Source organism: Barbus barbus, assembly GCF_936440315.1.
Source record: "Barbus barbus genome assembly, chromosome: 27".
NCBI lineage: Eukaryota > Metazoa > Chordata > Actinopteri > Cypriniformes > Cyprinidae > Barbus > Barbus barbus.
The window spans coordinates 27,104,368-27,124,253 of NC_136755.1; the positions used below are offsets into that span (position 1 = coordinate 27,104,368).

The window sequence follows — 19,886 nt, forward strand, 5'->3', positions numbered from 1 at the left end:
GAAGCAGTCTTACGTTAAAAATTATTCAAACCATGAACTATCTACCAGTCCACCCATCCTATCCATTTCCTTCTAACAGTGAATGAATCTAACTTACAGTGGATATCCTCTATGTGGTTGTGTTAATGGCTTTACAACATCCACCTCATATCATGCTTTAGTTCATTTTATTTATAAAGCACAATAAAACAATGGTTGACCATTCTGCTGAACAATATCATTTAAAAGAGATTAAAGGACAAGACAAACAAATAAACATTTAAAATAAGCCTTGCTTTAGACAAATAATCAACAGCTGATATTTTGGGCTCACACACACACAGGGGTGTAACCCCGGTGTCCTGGCCAAATTTCCTCCACTGGCCCTTATGGCCCACATGGCCTCCTAGTAATCCCCATCCACTTGATTGGCTCTATCACTCTCTCCTCTCCACCTGTAGCTGGTGTGTGGTGAGCGCACTGGCGCCGTTGTCCTATGGCTGCCGTCGCATCATCCAAGTGGATGCTGCACACTGGTGGTGGTTGAGGAGAGACCCCCACATGATTGTAAAGCGCTTTGGGTGTACGGCAATACACAATAAAGCGCTATATAAATGCATCATTCATTCATACATTCACACACACACATGTTGGTTTTTGTGGTTTATGGGGACTCTCCATAGGCGTAATGGTTTTTATACTGAACAAACTGTGTGTGCTATTGCCCTACACCAACCCTACACCTAAACTTAGCCCTCACAGGAGACTTTGTGCATTTTTAGATTTTCAAAAAAACACCATTTAGTATGTTTTTTAAGCCTTTTGAATTACGGGGACATAGGCAGTGTCCTCATAAACCACCTTCATATTGTAATACCTCTGTCATACCCATGTCATTATACAAATTTGTGTCCTCATAAACCACATAAACATGTGCACACACACATACTGTCACATGCACACACACACTCACACACACACACACACACACGGTTTACATGTTTTGTGGGGCATTCCATAGAATATATGGTTTTTATACTGTACAAACTTTATTTTCCATCACTCTACACCAACCTTACACATAAACCTACCCCTTACGGAAAACTTTGTGCATTTTAAGATTTTCAAAAAACTTTATAAGCTTGTTTCCTCATGGGGACAAAAAAAAAAGTCAGCTGTACTTATATCGTGTATTGATTAACTTGATGTGTACCACTTGTGTTTAATTAGGCTAAGTATCTGACGTGCTCCTCCCGAACTTTGTTAATAAAACATAAAGTGCCAGCATCTGTGTTTTAAGCATGAAAGAGACGTACAAGGATGTTTCAACTATTATCGTCATTTCTTTTTGACCATAATAAACTTGTAATGAATTTTCTATGGCAAGTGATACAATGTACAGTTCTCATACTATAGCCCGATAAAACTGTTTTCTTTTAGATTGTTGATACTCAACAAACCCCAACACTACATCTTTCCAGAACAGAATACATTCATTATAAATGTTACTCCTAATGAAACTTAAAACATCTTGCCAAAATTTCTTTGTAATTGGACAGCTCCAAAAGATATGAACAACAGTTTCATCAGAGTCATCACAAAAAGAGCAACTGGAGGAAATATCACTTTTGAATTTTTTCATATAATGCTTTGCAGGATAGAACTTATGAATTATTTTGTAGGAAATCTCCTTTACTTTGTTAGTTAGTAGAAAGGTATGAGGAAGCATCCACACTTTTTCCAGCAGATGTTACCCACAGCATTATTCCAATAAGCAGACGCAGCTGACAGAGTTACAATATTCTGCTGAAATAATGAACAAATTATCCTATTATTATTTTTGCATGGAGAGGCAAAACATAATCTACCAGTAAAAGTATCAACCAAATTATGAGAAACCGGTGACAAAAGATGTGTACCTCTCAGTAAAGTAATAATACCTGATGGGACAGACCCCATAAAATTATTTTGGAGAGACCGGAAATTTAAAGTGATCTAAAAATTCTTTATATGAGAATAACAACCCTTGAGAGTTCATTAACTGACTGATCACTAGTATGTTTTTATCAAACCAATTTATTCTTGTATAAAACATTACAGTTATTCCAAATAAAATATCTGTGGGGTGAAAAGTTGTGCTTTAATATTAGCAACCGAGCCAAGAGAGTCTGCCTATGAAAAGCAGATAATGTAGCTGGTAGTTTATCAAGTTTATAGTTACACATGAGAAGAAAATCAAGTCCACCAAATTGAGAGAAAACATAATTTGGAATAAAGTTCCACAAAGACACTGGGTTCTTTCAAAATTGTTTAAGCCAAATGATCTTGAAAGTGTAACTCAAAGTACTAAGTACCCCCTTTCTCATATGTGTTCATTACAACAGATTTTCTAATATAATGTATAGAACGCTTCCATATAAAATTAAAGAGTAGCTGGTCAACACTTTTACCTAGCTTTGGATCCAAAGGAACAGACTGAGCGACATAAATAAGCCTTGCCAGACAGATCTCTTTGTAGCCACTGGTTAAATCTTTTCTCCGTTTTATCAATAAGGGGTTGGTAATTAAGATTACATCTTTAAAGTAATAAAAGTAAATGATAAATAATTATATACACACACCAACCCTCTGGCCCTCTTCGTTTAGGAGTCACACTTGCCTTCTTCGCGGTCAAAAGTGACCGAAGCCTTGAAATGTAACTTTTTTTTTTTTCAGGAAAATCAATGTAATATATTTTTGTTCAATAATATTTTGTTATTATTATTTATGATTTTGAGGGAATTGTATGATACTATGCAATATTTATACAATTCTAAAGAGCTATTTTCTCCATTAGAATTCATATGTATTTTTTACATTTTTAAATTTCTTTATTTTTTTTACTATTTTTTAATAAATGCAATATTTCACATTAAAATAGAGTGAAGGCATTTAAAAAAAAATTTAAGTGAGAATTGGGCCATCTGAAGGCATTAAAAAATAAAAACTTATGTAATGTTGTAATGTTGTACGCAACTGTAATGTTGCGTAACCTTCTTGCATTAGCACCCTATATAGATATTGTCACGAATCTGGTCCATGCTCTCCCGGTTAACCACCACCAGAGGTCACCCGTTCACCACATTGACTTTCACTCACAACACACTGGACTCCATTTCCCACAATGCATTGCACAGATCACAGCTGTCACCATTCGCACATCACACACACCTGATGCTCATTTCACAATCACTCACTCTCTATTTAAGCCTGGGACTTGCTCTTGCTCAGGGCCGAGTATTGATCTGTGTTTAGTGCTCATCTAGCGCTAGCTGCTTTACCGTGCCATTCCGTGTTTCTGTTTTGTTCCTGTAATTGTTAGCATTTATCACTCCCCAAGCGATAGCAACTTTACAGAGCCATAGTCATAGTCATAGTCCTAGTCTTAGTCTTGCCTTGTTTTCCTGCCGTGTCTGACCCTGCCCGTGTTTACTGGATCTACCCTTAGCCTCTGCCGTTTGGACTCTGTTCGCTCCCCGTTTGGACTTATTGCTCTCGTCTCTGGATTATCTCTCTGCCTTGCCCCTTTGGATACTGTTCGCTGATCGTCGACCCACGCTTGCTCCACGGACTGCTTTGTCTTGCCCTTGCCACACCTGTTTGCCACTATCTGACCCTGCCTGTTTACTGACCATGTTTTAGAATAAAGCTTTGCATATGGATCCGCACGTCTCACGTCTCGTCAGCCCCGTAACTGATATATACAGAGGCTTTTGGATTCCTGTTGTTTATTAGACATAATTTTTTTAGGTTTTGCATTTAGATATATATCTAGACATTCTAAAAGATTAGATGAGGTGAGGCACGAGCCGCGCAGGGACCAGCTCTGCAGTCACCAACCCTAAAATTGTCTTACCAGCTAATTTCTCTGTGTGCGTGTGCGCATGTGTGGGTGTCTATTTTGCACTCCTGATATTCTAAACAGTCACCCCTTGATTGCTGTACACTTTTTTTCTGACCAGTGACTGATTTGTAGTTTGTACCACCAAAAGATTCACTGACTTTTCACATTTTTTCGTATTTCCCATTCATTTCCTATGTCGGTCATTTTTGACGGCGAAGAAGTCAAGTGTGACTTTTTTTTTTTTTTTTTTTTTTTTTTTTCCTTTAACATATCCGAATCATGTCCATGATTTTTTTGTGTGTTCATGTTGCTAATGTGACAAAAGTCACCAAGTGTCATCTCATTCTGATGAAGCTAAGTTTTTTAAAATTTCAAAATATAAAATATTTTGGTCAAAAATGACCGAAGAGGGCCAGATTAAATAAATAAATAAATACACACACACACACATATATATATATATATATATATATATATTAGAATAAAAAAATAATAAAACAATAAAATAACCACAGCCAGCTGTAATAAGTAGCGTAACTAAACTGATTACATTTGATAACTTCTCTAAATTTCTAATGTTTTCAACTGTTAATCATTTTCAATCATATTAATTTCACAGTACTCAACACTGATTAGTCCTTCATCTCTTGAATTTAGATTAAAGTAATTCAATTTAAAAGCACAGCTACCACAAAATAAGACTTACTTTGAGATCATTCTGAGGTTAAATACAGATTTAAAACCATAAGAAACAGTTTAGTAACTATTATACTTTTTTTTTTTTTATCAAATATTTGCATAGTTATAACAGGAAACACTGGCATCTAACAATGCCTTGGAAAAAACAGTTCATCTTAAAAAAAAGCATATTCATGAATCCAAATATTAAATAAAAGTTATTGACTAAGCATGTGTCCTATTCTGTGTCCTAAACCCCTGAAACATTGGTGTCATATTTTATAGCAGTTGCTGCAATTTATGAAAGAAATCAATTAAATTTGTCTGTGGGTGTGCATGAAAAAAAAATTGTAATTATTAACATTTTCATGTTTTTTTTTTTTTATCAGTAACTCTAACTGATTACAATTACATTTATTTTGTAATTAAATTACGTAATTTAGTTACATGTAACTAGTTACTCCACAACGCTGTACATATATACATAAATACATACATAATATATACATTATAGACAATATGCACACACAGCAGCATCATACTGGGTGCTGTCACTGGCCTTCGACATCCTCAACTCCTCTGTGCATGACATTGTGCCCAGAATGAGCAGGGCAGTCTTCAGGATTTTGAGAAGGCTGATTGCTTTCCCCACCGCTGATGACCTGGAGACAGTGGGAGCGGGTTTTGCCCAGCTGGCTGGGTCTCCAACTTTCCATGTGGTAGCTGGAACAATATATGGCTGTCACATCCGAAGTGAACCACCAGCAAATGAACTGAGCCTTTGTGCTAGATGTTATTGCGTGTGGTGCTCCACAACCTCTGTCTTCAGAACAGGCACATTGTTGATCCAGAAGTTGTGAGGATCATGACGATGACCAACCTGAATCCCGAAGCACAAAGCCAGTGCAGGAGAGAATGTGTGGGACAATCGGCCACAGGTGTGTACGCACCAGACAACTGTCTGTCTTCAAGTGCATGATTACCTGTAAGACAATTTAACAGGTTAAGACTGCAAATCAGTTCATGTTCTACTCATATTGCTATTGTTTAAGCTAGTGTAAGTTAAAGTAAGAAATTATATATATATAATTTATAAACATGAATAAATACATATGTAAATATTTAAATGTACACGTGTGTGTGTTTATATATACATATAAATATTCACAGTACACACATTATATAAACACAAGCTTTTATTTTGGATGCAATTAATCAATTAGATGGTACTAAAGACATTTTAAGAACTTTTTAGAATTGAAAATAAATGTAAAGAGAGTGTGTAGTTAATGTTACTCATTTTGTATACTTTATCCCTTTGATTACAGCATTATGCTTTCCAGTGAAGATGGCTTCTTTAGCCTCTCTCTCCTGGATGAGAACACTGTAACATCAACATTAGGGATAATTATTGATCAATTTATCAATGCTACAATGACAGGCTAAGGCACTTATTAACAGAATTTTGCTATGTATCCAACAAATTTCTCTCCAAATTTCAGTACTGGTAAAGACTTTAACTCCCTCAAGTTTTGTAAATTTATCTCATTAAATTACTAAACGAACCGTCTGTTCAAGGAAAGCAGCGTTAACAAGCTGATGTACTGCATTGATTAAACATCTTTTAACAACAATTCGTCTCATCTGTTTACATTGTTTGAACCTTCAACAAGTAAGCCGTTTACTTGGATGATTTTAAACAAGTACAATTTAACCACAATGAACAACGTTTTTCCTTGAGGTATTAGAAGATGCCTCCTCTCCCGTGGCCTCATGGGATAGTAAAGTGTCCATCGTCGGCCTACTACAGAATTCGGGCGGAAGCAGTAGGTCATCCGGGTACTTCTCGCTTACTGTTTTTCGAATACTATGAATTCAGACATACTACTCGCCTCGAATACTGTTTTTCGCGTTCTATATAGTAGGGAAGTATACGATTCCAGACGCACCCTCAGTTTTCGAGAAGAAATCGATTCAAAATTCAGCGTTTAAACCCTTTTTGAACACTCCCGAACACTGTATGGTAACTGTTGTACTTTGGTGTCACTTGCATACATATTTATTTCTGAAATGCTGGAAAGTATTTAAAAGAACAATACTTCATAACTGCTCCACCACAGCGAGTGAGAGCAGAAAGAGAAGAAAAGCACGTAAACAATCGAAATGAGTCTTTATTATGGCAGCAGCAGGTTGTCACGAGTCCGGGCCCTGCGCTTCTCCCTGTCGCCACCAGAGGTCCCCATCTCCCTTCCTCCCGGACTCACCTCACCTAGTCACATTCACCTGCCACATCACACGCACCATTACACACACCTGTCACACTCCCAGCTGTTCTCCAATTGTCGGACTATATAGTCTCCCCTCACTCACCACTCTGCCTGGTTCGTTATTGTTATTTCATGTGTTTGTATTTGGTATGTTTCTAGTGTTTGCACCTCATTGCCGTTTTTGTATCCCAGTCCTTTTCTGTTTTGTTTTGTGCCGTGTTGGCCTTTTTTTTTTTTATTAAAGAGCCTTACCTGCACTTGGACCCTGACCTCATCTTTCCACGGCGCTCCTCTTAGCGTTCCGTGACACAGGTATGCAATACAATTTTAAAATGTGTATTATAAATGGATATATATTGCATATAATTATATACAACTATAGCTCGTATTTTACTATTTTTAAACAAGGAGATTTAAATAATCAAATAATAAATAGGATTATAAAATATGCTTGGAATAATATTAATACGTTTTGCACAAGTATTTTTAAATACATTTTCCATAATAAGAATACATTTGTAAATAAAATTCATTTCGCATCTCTAAACATGACTTTAATAAATAAATCACAGATGTCAAGTTAATTCATTGAAAGGTGCATGTTTTTGACCATTTTAGATGGTCTGCACCAGCACACAAACACATGTTTTAGGTATTCATCTGACCAAAAGGTTTGATCCTGGGGAAACACACACAACAGCAACTGTGTTGTCATGATTATATTCATAATTGATCCACTTTTATTAAAACAATGAAGTTACTGTATTCAACAGCACAGTACCTTGAAATATTGTCGTATATCTTTATTTTTCTAAATATCTAAACGTGTATTTAGCTTAAATATTAGTTGTTAAGTGTTTACAAAGTTTATATTTTTAAGAACATTAGATAGTTTGTAGTTCTTTTTATTCTATTGATAAACAGAGGTGGGTTGTCACGTGTCGGTTTCCTTTTAGTTCTGTTTTGCCCTTATTTGGTATTTCCTGTTCTTGTTTCCAGTCATTAGTTAATCATCGTTTAGTCCTTTCACCGGTTTTGTGTTAATCATCTCGTTTGCTCATTAGTTTGGCTTCTTTATAAGCCTTCAGTTCTGTTGTTATCTTTGTCGTGTCTAGACGTAATTTAGGTTAACCTTTATATGGGTAGAGTACCCAAAAACTGTAAAAGTACTTCTAGAAATATTTACTCAAGTAATAGTCTGAATAGTTACTTGAGTAAGAGTAAAAAAGTATCAGATAAAAAAAAAACTACACAAGTAGTTCGTTACTAGTTACTTTGGATCATATACTGTATATCTATAGTCTGTTTTTATTTAGATGTATAGATAAATATATGTAGTGTGTTTCTGTCATATATATATATGCGCACTGTTGTTCAAAAGATTTATAATTTGTTTTTGTTTTTTTTTATTACAGTATGTTGATTTATTATCAATGCTGCTCTTTTTAGCTTTCTATTCAAAGAATCTTGAACAAAATGGCACAGGTCCCAAAAAATATTAAACAGCAAAACTGTTTCAAACACTGGTAATAAATCAATATATTAGAATGATTTCTGAAAGATCTGAAAACTGGAGTAACAGCTGATGAAATGTCTGATTTGCATCAATGAATTAAATTATATTTCAAAGTATATTAATTATGTATTATAGCCTATATGTATAACCTCTGACACAGAGAAGAGTGAAAACTCCTCACATGACCGGCTACCGAACATCTGAGCATAAAGAAACAAAAGCACAATTGACGGATCTTCTTCCGTCTGTTCTGCAAAATGTAAACAAATGTAGCATATATTTCTGCAAGTGTAAATATTGTGAAAATATCAATATTAATTGTGTCTAGGCAAAGGCATTCCTCCTGGAACAGGGGGCTGTTCCATAAACCAAGATTAGAGTATAAGCCAGGCTTATTTCGGTTAGTCAGGCTTATTTTTGGTAGATTCGGTTTCATAAATCAAACTTAAAAAAGTTCCAACTCAGTTACCCCGGCAACTTATGCTGGCAAACTAACCTGGTCCGGAGCAGGCTAACTGTCCGGCTAAGCTGAGCTCCTCTAACACTGACCAATAGGAACGCATCGATATTACCACTGACTCTCTCACATACAGTCAGTTTCAGTGGGGATTTCTTTAAGACTGCAAGGGAAGCTCAGCTTCCCCTATAATGACAAAAAATTAATGCTCAAACATGTACTATTGTGTTAACATTTTATTGATTAAAAATGCGTTAGAACACGTTCATCTCGAAGATGAGTTCGTTCAGAATCAGCTACATATAGCAGGTGACTCGATTTCCTTCTCATATATTCCCGTAGCATCAGTGTATTTGCCTGTTGAAACCCAGCGTCCATTGACTTCTATGGAGCTGCTTTGAACAGTTTTTTTCAGTGCTTCAAATCTAGACGCTCATTGGATAAATGCTGCGATTATGTCCCGCCCCCGGACGCTCAGCGTCTCTGGGGGTGAATGGAGGAGTGGGCGGGGCTGGACTCCGGGCTTCTGCGTGATGATTGGAGGGTTTGTCGAAAGACTGCATCTCCTTTTGATTGACAGCGATTGTGTCCTATAAGAAGTCGCTGATGCTGAAGCTATTCGAGCCAGTGTTGCCAATTTAGCGACTTTTCAGACCACCCTAGCGACCTTTTTCCCCAAAAGTGACTAGCGACAAATCTAGCGACTTCTTTGACAAACCTTAGCGAGTCTCTGTGATCGCTGGAACTGCCGCAACGGCGCGAGGTCAGCGCGCACGCACCTCTTTCTCTGTTCAGTGAGCGGCTGAGAGGAGCAGCGCGTTCAGTTCAAATAGATATTATGTTGCTTCTCTAATTTTACATGCAAATATAGCCGAAATCACAGCACAGGAATTGTCTTGTCTTATCTTGTGTGTATTATTTGATTTAATCAGACGACGGCTCGATTCTAAATTAGGATTTTTGTGCAGACTAACTTCTTGGGAGGGAGAGCTGGTTATGTATTCTTAAAGGGCTGCGTTTCAGTCACTATTTCATATTTATCCCGTTGACTGACAACATAAACAGTAAAATATATAAAGGAGAACAGTTTTATTGAGAATTTGGCTGCATTAAAATACAGTATGAGCACAGAGAGACAAACAAATGTAAAAGGCAATATGACGCGATGACGTAATTAATATGCTAATTAACGCATGACGTCATCTGGCGACATTTAGCGACTTTTCAAACTGGCTTTAGCTACTTTCCATCGAAAGAAGTTGGCAACACTGATTCGAGCTCAGTCCCATAGTGGACTTTGCAAGTGTAGTCAAAAGACAAACTGCTGCAACCTATTTCTTGATATTTGCTTGGAGAAATTGCTGGCCAATTTTCATTTTACATTTCACACAATTATACACCACATTCCTTGTTTCAGTTTAACCTAATTCCCACATTTCCTCCGTCGAGTTTAATGTTTTTTTTTAGATCGTTTGTTCATTCATTCATTCATACAATAGGCCAGGCGGTGAACTAGCCAGCTAGCAAACTGCACACGATGGCAGAATTTACGTATAAATAAATGGACAATTTTTATGATGTAGGCCGAAAATGACAAATGAGCTTCCCCTCTTTGAAAGACCAGTAGCCGCCACTGGTCAGTTTAATTTATTATCGGTCCAAAAATAAAAGTATACAGAAAATACACCTTAAATAATCAAATAAATAAAAAATAGGCTACATCCAACTGTATTTAATGTATTGTGCCCAAAATGTAGGCGAATGACATTTTAACATAGTTGCTACTTGTGCATGCAGTTGATCAGCAGTTTCTAGCCATGCAGCATTTCTCTCTGAATTTATGACAGCTGTACCTTTTATGGTTATTAGAACATTAAAACATTACAATCTAAAATGTCTCTTTAAAGCATTAAAGCATAAAAACACAATCAAAAGTTAAAATCACTGAATTAAAAATGTAAATTTATAATAGAAATCCGAGTACATTTTAACTGATAAGCGGAACACACATTTAACTCATTTGAGCTAGTGATTAACAGTTGCTGCTATCATAAACATACACTTATATGTAGTAAAATTCTATGCGTCACATTTAATGTCCAACAACAAATATTTTAGCAGAATGTATATTTTATTCAGAATTCTTGCGCTAGTATTCTATTCTGCTCTGTCTGTGTAGCGCGCATGCGCGCCGCAGCGCTCGTTCTCTCGCATAAGCCCCGCCCACTCCTGACAGCTAAATGGATATATTTGCATGGCTTTCTGACATTTACAGATGTAAAAAATATACCTGTGACGTATCAGTTATGCACTGAGGAAAACACAATGTTTCAAATGCGTTAAACGGCACAAATATTCGCGGTGTGCTATGGTGGATCGATTTGATCCATGATCGACATTAAGGGCTGCTGCAGAATAAGCGTGTACGTCGCATTATCCTGACTCACTGAACCTGGATAGCATTAGCCAGATTGCGTGAACTTGAATTGTCGTTTATGGAACCGCTTTAGTCCCGATTGATTTGTTAGGTTATTTCAAGTCCGGTTTTGGACTTTAATCCCCGCTTTTCTTAGCGTCTTTTATGGAACAGCCCCCAGGTCGCTCTTGATGTTCTTAAACTCTGTTACAACTCAGTGAGAACCGCTTGGGAACTGAACGAATCATTCGAACCGATTCACTGGTTTGATCAAGCCTTTGAACAGAATTGACTCAAAAGAATGAATCATTCGCGAATGGGCATCGCTCATTGCCCAGAGAAAAGTAGACGGCGCGTTTGGAATAAATTGAAGCATTTTTAACTTGTATTGCATTAAGATACAGTAACGAGAGCAGCGTCGCCCACAGTAACTTAGTAAAAGTACCGTTTTTTAACTAAAAATGTACTTGAGTAAAATACACATTTTAAAATATACTCTAAAAGTATTAGTTACCCAAAAAATTTACTCAAGTAAATGTAACTCGTTACTACCCACCTCTGGTCTCTCCTCAGGTGTCTCTGCTGCAGAAGTCTTCCTCGTCTCAAGTTAAGTGTCATGCTACAGGTTTTTACCCCAAAGAAGTAACAATCTCCTGGCAGAAAAACAGACAAGATCATGATGAGGATGTAGATCTTGGTGAACTTCTTCCCAATGACGACGGGACCTTTCAGAAGACAAGCACCCTCAGAGTTTCACCTGATGAGCTGAAGAAGAACGAGTTCAGCTGTGTGGTGGAGCACCAGGGCAAAACCATCAGAGAGATACTGACAGATTATTATTTACTAATTCAGAAGTATTCTATTTGTATTTTTACTTCAATACATTTGATAAAAATATTATTTCAAACTTAAGAAACCGAGACTCACTCCAAGACATTGTCCAATTTGTGAACTGAACCAATAACTTGTAAAAGGACTGAAAACATGTGTAATTTGACACAGTAACCGTAGTAACTGCCTCTCTAATGAGTCAGACACAAGGGACGAGAATAATTATATAAAGTAATACAATACAAATAATTAACTCATTTTAATTGCTCTTAATCCAGTTAATAAACGTAGCATTTTGTACCTTTTTTCTGAGTGCATGAATTACAGCAAATGTACAAGAAAAATGTTCAAGCATTTCCATACACTTTTGTTTTTCATTATTAAAACTGTAATAAACTAAGCTTGAATGAAAAATGTAAAAAAAAAAAAACAGTTTAAAAGCAAAATACTATAAAATATATATCCAAGTAAAATAAACACAAAACGTAAAATCACATTTATTCTGTCTCAGGATCTTGTCTCCAGCCTTGACCAGATCAGACAATCTTATCTACATCATAGATCACATGTTGATGTTCAATGTAGTCAATGTTCTCCCTTGTGGCTCTTTTAAAAATATACAATGATCCATACATACAAAATATACTGTGAACTCACAGTTAGATGCGTGTGCATACACAGACACACACACACAAACACATATACATATGTTACAGGTCCCGGGCAATCGGGAAGACTGTAAGCAGTAATCAGCTTAAGTAGTAAATGAGAGAGTCATGAGTTAGTGGTTGCTTTCACGGTCCTCTTTTGTTGTCTGAGGATGTGCTGCAGTCGTCACGGTAACTCAACTCTCAACTCACAATATATTTAAGTAATTTAAATAAAACTTATATATACACATATCAACAGAAATGAACATAAAAATGAAACATACAAATAATTTAATTTGTGACCCAAACTCACATATATATATATATATATATATATATATTACAGTGTTTTTTTTTGTTTCCAGCATTTGTACAAATTGCAATAAACTCCTCAAATATAAACAATTTGAATCATTCTGATTCATTAAGTTTTCTTTCAGTGTTTCTACACCCTGTTCATCTCTCAGGGCCAGGGCCAGATTTACTTCTCCTTCTACAGAAAAGAGAGAACTAAACAATAATTAAACAGACTACTTTTAAATGACACATCACTAAAATATGAACCTGTTGGGAGTGTTAAAAGTACTGTGAATATTCAATTACCTTGTCTTTTAACTCTGAGTCACTGGAGTCTATATGAAAAGAAAATTGAAATAAAAATAAAACATTTAGATATCCATTTATATATGTATACGCAGACATCTTTTTCTGATAACAACAGCTCTATATACTACATATGGTCAGTGAGGATACAGACTACATACACAACAGGACAGATCACTCTAATGTCAGTTCATCAACAGCACTTCTGTGATGCAGTGATATACAGTAAGGGGGGAAAAAATCAAAGATTGTAATGATCAGAGTGAACTGACTTACCAGAAGAGCTGAATGTCCAGGAAAGAAACTTTATCATGCTGTAAAGAACAAGTGCAACAGTGACCATCGCCATCGAGTCCTCAATAGAAGGAGCACTGACACCTGATATCAACAAAACACCACATCAAGACTAGCAGAACAATCTGACTGACAAACATATTCCTCTGGAAATGCAAACAGAAGCTGAACTGAAACAAATCAAATGTTTTGGCTGATTCCCTCACAAAGACAGTCATTTGTTGTCACCTATTGGTGAACCATGTAATCTTCCATGAACATTCACTTGCTAGTTACAAAAAATTATCATATCACTATCATTAGTGAAATATTAAAAATACATGTTTTCATATATATTTTTCTCTTTTGGCTTCTGCAGAAAATAACTATAATCATGTGTCCATCTATGACAGTGTAACTCACCGATCACATTGAGTGCAGCAGCAGCTCGTCGTGTTCCTCCCTCATGTTTGGCCACACAGGTGACGTCTCCACCTCGACCGAGTCCCAGCTTCCCCGAGTCCAGCTCCAGACGGCTGCTCTGACTGAAGGTGCCATCAGACGCCTGTCTGTGACCCGTTACACTGCCCTGACCCAGAGAGCGGGACGTCCCGTCTGCCCCGCTGAACTCCCAGCTCAGATCCAGAGTGTGAGGAGCAAAACCAGACGCCTCACACTGAACCAGCAACACCTGTCCAGGAACCAGCAGAGGCAGAGGAGACGGGTAGATGGACAGAGACGGAGGCTCTGGAAGAAAACTATCATCTTACCAAGTGTTTAACCCTCATTAAATCAGAAGGGTTCAACAGAGTTTAGTCCTTACTTTAATGACTCAAATTATAAAATACATGGATTGCATAATCATACTGGAATGCAAATCAAAAATTAAAAAATTAGAATACAAATAAAATATGAAATCACAAGATATATAGATTCAAATCTAATTGAAAGCAAATTAATCTAAAAAAATACAAATCAAATTCGAAATCACATATTATGTATAACTATAATATTACTACTTTTAGTACTACCACTAAAAATTATTATAAATTATATGCATTTAATATAATTTTTATATGACCTATTGTGTTGATAAGAAGTATGTGATATTACATGCATTTATGCAATATATTAATAAAATTTTTATGCAATACATGAGAAACTTGGGCTCTACTTTTTGTCTCTTTACAAACAATTATTATAATTTATTATACAATATACTATGCAAATATACACTATTATATATTATTGTATGCAGTAAAATGTATTTGTTATTATTATTTCTGCAATATACAGTATGGGAAATTTGGTCTCTTTAACTTTCGGCTCTTTAGAAGCTGAAGGTGCTCTCATGATATTGGACAGCGTCAGCTGCTCGTCAAGTCCTTGTGCTGCCACTGAGAACCAATCAGCTTGCAGGTAGACTGGACTTTGGGCGGAGTCAGTGAGAGCAGACGCCCATCTGACCATACAGGCATGAGGCATGAACGGGTTAATCTCACACTTAGGTTTGTTCACAGAGCCTTTGAGTGGATTCAGAGCAGCACTGAAGAACGTGCCAGCTGGATCTGGAGGAGGACATGCATTACAGATTATCATCAAATACTTGTTTTACACTCTTAAAATAGGTGCCAATGTGCTGCGACATCTGTGACTGTAGGCTAGTGTTGGATCTGTTTGGTGTAGAAAGGGGATTTAAATACAGTATTTTTATGTTGCTGGACAGTAAGTTTTAGGCTATATTCCTATACCATAAACTTTACAGTATATACAGACCACCATGAGAGCACAACATTATGCAAATCCTCTTTGAGTTAAGGACAGAGTTTATGAATAGTTACAGCATACATGAAAAAATACTATAGTAATCCATAGTAAATACTATAGTGTTTTTGAACCATTCTATAGTAAAGTGCATTATACTATATATATTATAGTATTTACAACACTTTGTTAATGAATGCTACAGCATACTGTTAACTGATAAACTGTAATAAATACTGTAGTAAACAGTACTAAACAAAACTAAATATGTAGTAAACTGTAGTGTATTGTAGTATAATATACCATATAGTTGTAGAAAACTTAGCACAGTAATGGTAAAGTAATTTGTCTATATTACTATAGTTATGTTATCACAGCAACTATAGAATTACCACAACAAATTAATTCAAGTACTTTACTATAGTATGGTTCAAAAACTCTACAGTATTTACTATAAATCACTATATTATTTTTTATATAGACCTAGTCCACAAATGTCTAAAAAATCCCATGCTGCACTGTCACTGACCGGTCACATAGTAAACCCTGGATGAACTGATGTCTGCAGGAGGATGAAGTTCAGATATGATCTCTCCACTGAAGGCTTCAGTTCTGATGAACATGAGATATTTATCTTGACTCATTGGTGCTGAGAAACCCCCTCCATGACCCGGTTTCTCCTGGACAAACCAGCACTCCAGAACCGGAAGCTGCAAAATAAGAGAGATTGACAATTCTGTTCACTGGTCACACACATAATGTAACGTAAATGCAATAAAGACAAAGCGGTCTCGATCAGGCTACCAACATGCAGCAAAACAATGTACATCTTGTATATTGCCGAAATCTCATACACGTTGATTTATGTCCAAATTCAGCCTTTATTCATCGTCAGGTTTCCCTTGTCAGTACAGTTTCAGTGTTTCGCTTTCACTGCCTGTTTACGATGCATATGCTTGAACTGCTTATTGTTGCAATAGCATTTTGTGATATCTGAAAATAAAATAAATGTTCATCGTTTGGCACCGTTTACACCTAGCATAATCTTTTTAACCTCTTAGAATATACATTAAATCGACTAAAATAGCTTTAATACATGTCTTTTAGTATTTGTAGTGGATCTTGATTTCCACTAGGTGGTGCTCCGAGCACATTATTAGGCCAGACAGTGAATGTGATACTGGAGAGGATTTGAGGATCACGTGGTTTCTCTGAACAGAGTGCAGTTAAGGACACAGGGAAATACCAGCTCTTATTGTGTCTTGTAGTGTGCTAACAACAGATAACCAAACCTGTATAGCCTGTGTAGTTTTATACATTATGTATTTTGTGCATGTCTTTATTATTTGTTTAAAGTGTGAAAAATGTATAGGCTATACCTAAACTTGCTTGTTAAAGGATGAAGGATTTGTCAAAAAGGTTCAAATCACACTGAAGAATGTTTCCTTGATCTCTCGTTTAGCAAAACTTACAGAGAACAATCTTGATTAAGCTGGAAGTTGTGTGTTTTAAGTAGGCTATTCACGATATACATACTTTTGATTGCATATTGCTAATCTTCATCCATAGCAATCATATCTTCATCAGTGTTTAATTAACCTAAATATTTTTGTATACAAAGAACATTTTATCTTTAAAGATGAGGGAAGAATACATGTTAGCCACTTCATTTGGTCATTAGGCCTATAAGAGCTTTAGTTTGAGTGTACATCCACTCCACCACAAAATATTGATAGCAGCTCTTTGATTATTAATGACTATATTAACTGCTTAGAGTTGCACTCTGCTGTTTACTGTTCCACTTTCACATACAGTATATGTAGCTATTTTTCTAGTCTACTTTATACCTTTGTTTAGAGTATATGTATGTTACTGTCTTCTTTAGATGAATTGCTTATGTGGTAGCATTCTTCTTTTTAATATTTTTTCACTACTCTCCCTATAAAAGTGAAAGCCAATTAGTTTGAGCTTGAGTCTATATGTTATTAATTATATGTAATATAATAATAATAATATGGGATTTAATTTATTTACTGATGAAAAAAATAGCTTAAAATTGAATAAGTGAGAATAAAAAATAAAAACCAAAAAACTTCATTCACAACATGCATTTTTCAGGTTAATGCACAGATCTGCTATGGCCTGTTTTACAAGAAATATGCAAGAAATAAGTTAGTAAATTAGTGTGTGTGTGTGTGTGTGTGTGTTTTTTTTTTAACAACAACAACAACAATAATATAATATTGGTCTGTGAACATAATATAATAAAAAATAATAACAGTTGGTTTTGTAATGCTGTTATTAAACAAATGGACATGGACATCAGTTTAGAAGATAAAATAAAATACATTTTATTCTAAATGGGAAAAAACTTCATTCTAAAGCAGCAAAACAAATAGTTAAAACATAGGATAAGAAATTGTTAAATTGTTAAATGTGCATGTTGGTCATTTCACCAGGGGCGTAGCCATCATTTCAAAAGTGGGGGGGACGGAATGTCTAGTGTTATACCTGTTTTTTTGTTGTTGTTTTTTTTCAGTTAACCCTTGTCTAATTGACAGGTTTTATTTTTAATCATACCTTTTTGCTTAATATGCTTTATGATTAAATTATTATATGATTATAAAATAGAAGGAAAGAAAGATAGAAAAAAGAAAAAGAAAGAAAGAAATATGACAGCTTGTCACTGGGACAGTACCCTTCAAAGCACATCTTTGTACCTTATTTACCTCAAAAAGTTTCATAGTTGTACATTAGAGTCATATTGGTATTCTAAGGTACAAATGTGCACCTTTTTGAGTATAAGTTACAAAGATGTCCTTATAAGGGTACTATTATTTACAGATTGTATTTTGTGAGTGTTGTATGTACAGTACATGGCACACAGTAATGGATACTTGCACATTCACATACTTCTTTATTCTGTTCTGTTCTATTATACATTAATGTTAAAAGAAATATCTTATCATAGACAATGCTGTAAATAATCTTTACCTCTGAAGCCTCACTGAAACTTTCTGCCTCATTCACTCTCATCTGTGTATTCACTTCTGCCTCCGTCTACAGCAAATAAAGCAGTGTTTGAAACATGTACATACAGGGAATAGTGACATACAGAAGAACATAACTAATTAAGTACACTGCTGGACAATAACCAATCATTTGTATCCTAAATTATTTTTAACACTTTAGAATGATAAACACATATTCACTATTAACTATGACTTTTTTTCAATAAACTCTTCATTTACTGCTTATTAATAGCTTGTAAGGTAGTCGTTGTAGTTGTTAAGTTTAGGATTATGGGATGCAGAATATGGTCATGAAGAATACAGAATTAATATGTGCTTAAGCATAGGCAGAGTTTCACATTTTTGCCTGGGGGGGCACCTACCGGTAGACCATGAGCTCAGATTTTAAATTTTTTACACACCGTATATACCTTTTTTTTTTTTTTTGCACACTGCATATACCATATTTTCTACATTAGCCTATATATATTTTCTTCTTCATTTAAAGGAGCACTGCGTAAGTTCTGAAATTTCTAACAGTTACTGACACCAGTGGCCGTTAGAGGAACTGCAGCCAGTCTCATGCTCGTTCTCGGTGCGCACTAAATGAGGCTTTTTTGTTTGTTTGTTTGTTTTTATTTTAAGCTTCCGATGGGCTTTTGTGGGTGTCTGGGTTGTGCTGGAGGCTGGTCGCTTCTTTCCTTCCACAGAGTCCATTTCAAACACTACCGCTAGCGATTACCGCTGTAGACGAGAACGCGCATGACGTCACATTTTGTGAATTTTCGCGCCAGTTTGGACCCGACTCCAGACACAACTGAGCCTACAGGTTGATAGAGGCAAAATACACTGAAAATAAATAAGTGCATGTTTGTCCAGGCAGCTTTTTATTTCTCCATATAATGAACATCAAAACTTGCTAATTATTCAACGAGAGCAATAGGCAGAGTCACTCAACATTGTGCAACACTATTCGGATACCACATGACAACTTACGCTGCTCGACTTCTTCCTAAAAGAGGAGTGAAGCGTTTCTTGCCGCTTTGAACTCATCTCGACCTCTAATGAATGATGGATACAGCGCAGGACCGCGGTGTCCAGCAGTGTACTTAATTAGTTATTTTCTTCTGTATGTCACTATTCCCTGTATGTACATGTTTCAAACACTGCTTTATTTGTTGTAGACAGAGGCAGAAGTGAATTCAGAGATGAGAGTGAATGAGGCAGAAAGTTTCAGTGAGGCTTCAGAGGTAAAGATTATTTACAGCATTGTCTATGATAAGATATTTCTTTTAACATTAATGTATAATAGAACAGAACAGAATAAAGAAGTATGTGAATGTGCAAGTATCCATTACTGTGTGCCATGTACTGTACATACAACACTCACAAAATACAATCTGTAAATAATAGTACCCTTATAAGGACATCTTTGTAACTTATACTCAAAAAGGTGCACATTTGTACCTTAGAATACCAATATGACTCTAATGTACAACTATGAAACTTTTTGAGGTAAATAAGGTACAAAGATGTGCTTTGAAGGGTACTGTCCCAG

At 35.9% G+C, this 19,886-nt stretch overlaps 2 protein-coding genes across 2 annotated transcripts in view; one reads left to right on the top strand and one right to left on the bottom strand.

Annotated features, from left to right (window-relative positions):
* LOC306847474 (major histocompatibility complex class I-related gene protein-like) overlaps window positions 1–19,886 on the top strand; it is a gene marked incomplete at its 3' end in the record, with an annotated part of 143,103 nt that overhangs the window by 102,072 nt on the left and 21,145 nt on the right. The window lies entirely within an intron of this gene.
* Window positions 5,092–19,381, bottom strand: LOC306847010 (uncharacterized protein; the record flags this gene model as incomplete). Its single annotated transcript, XM_079380744.1, has 7 exons — window positions 5,092–5,263; window positions 11,753–11,921; window positions 13,557–13,658; window positions 13,977–14,311; window positions 14,848–15,121; window positions 15,847–16,027; window positions 19,325–19,381. 7 exons carry the CDS (start codon window positions 19,379–19,381, stop codon window positions 5,092–5,094), a joined length of 1,290 nt encoding a protein of 429 aa, XP_079236870.1.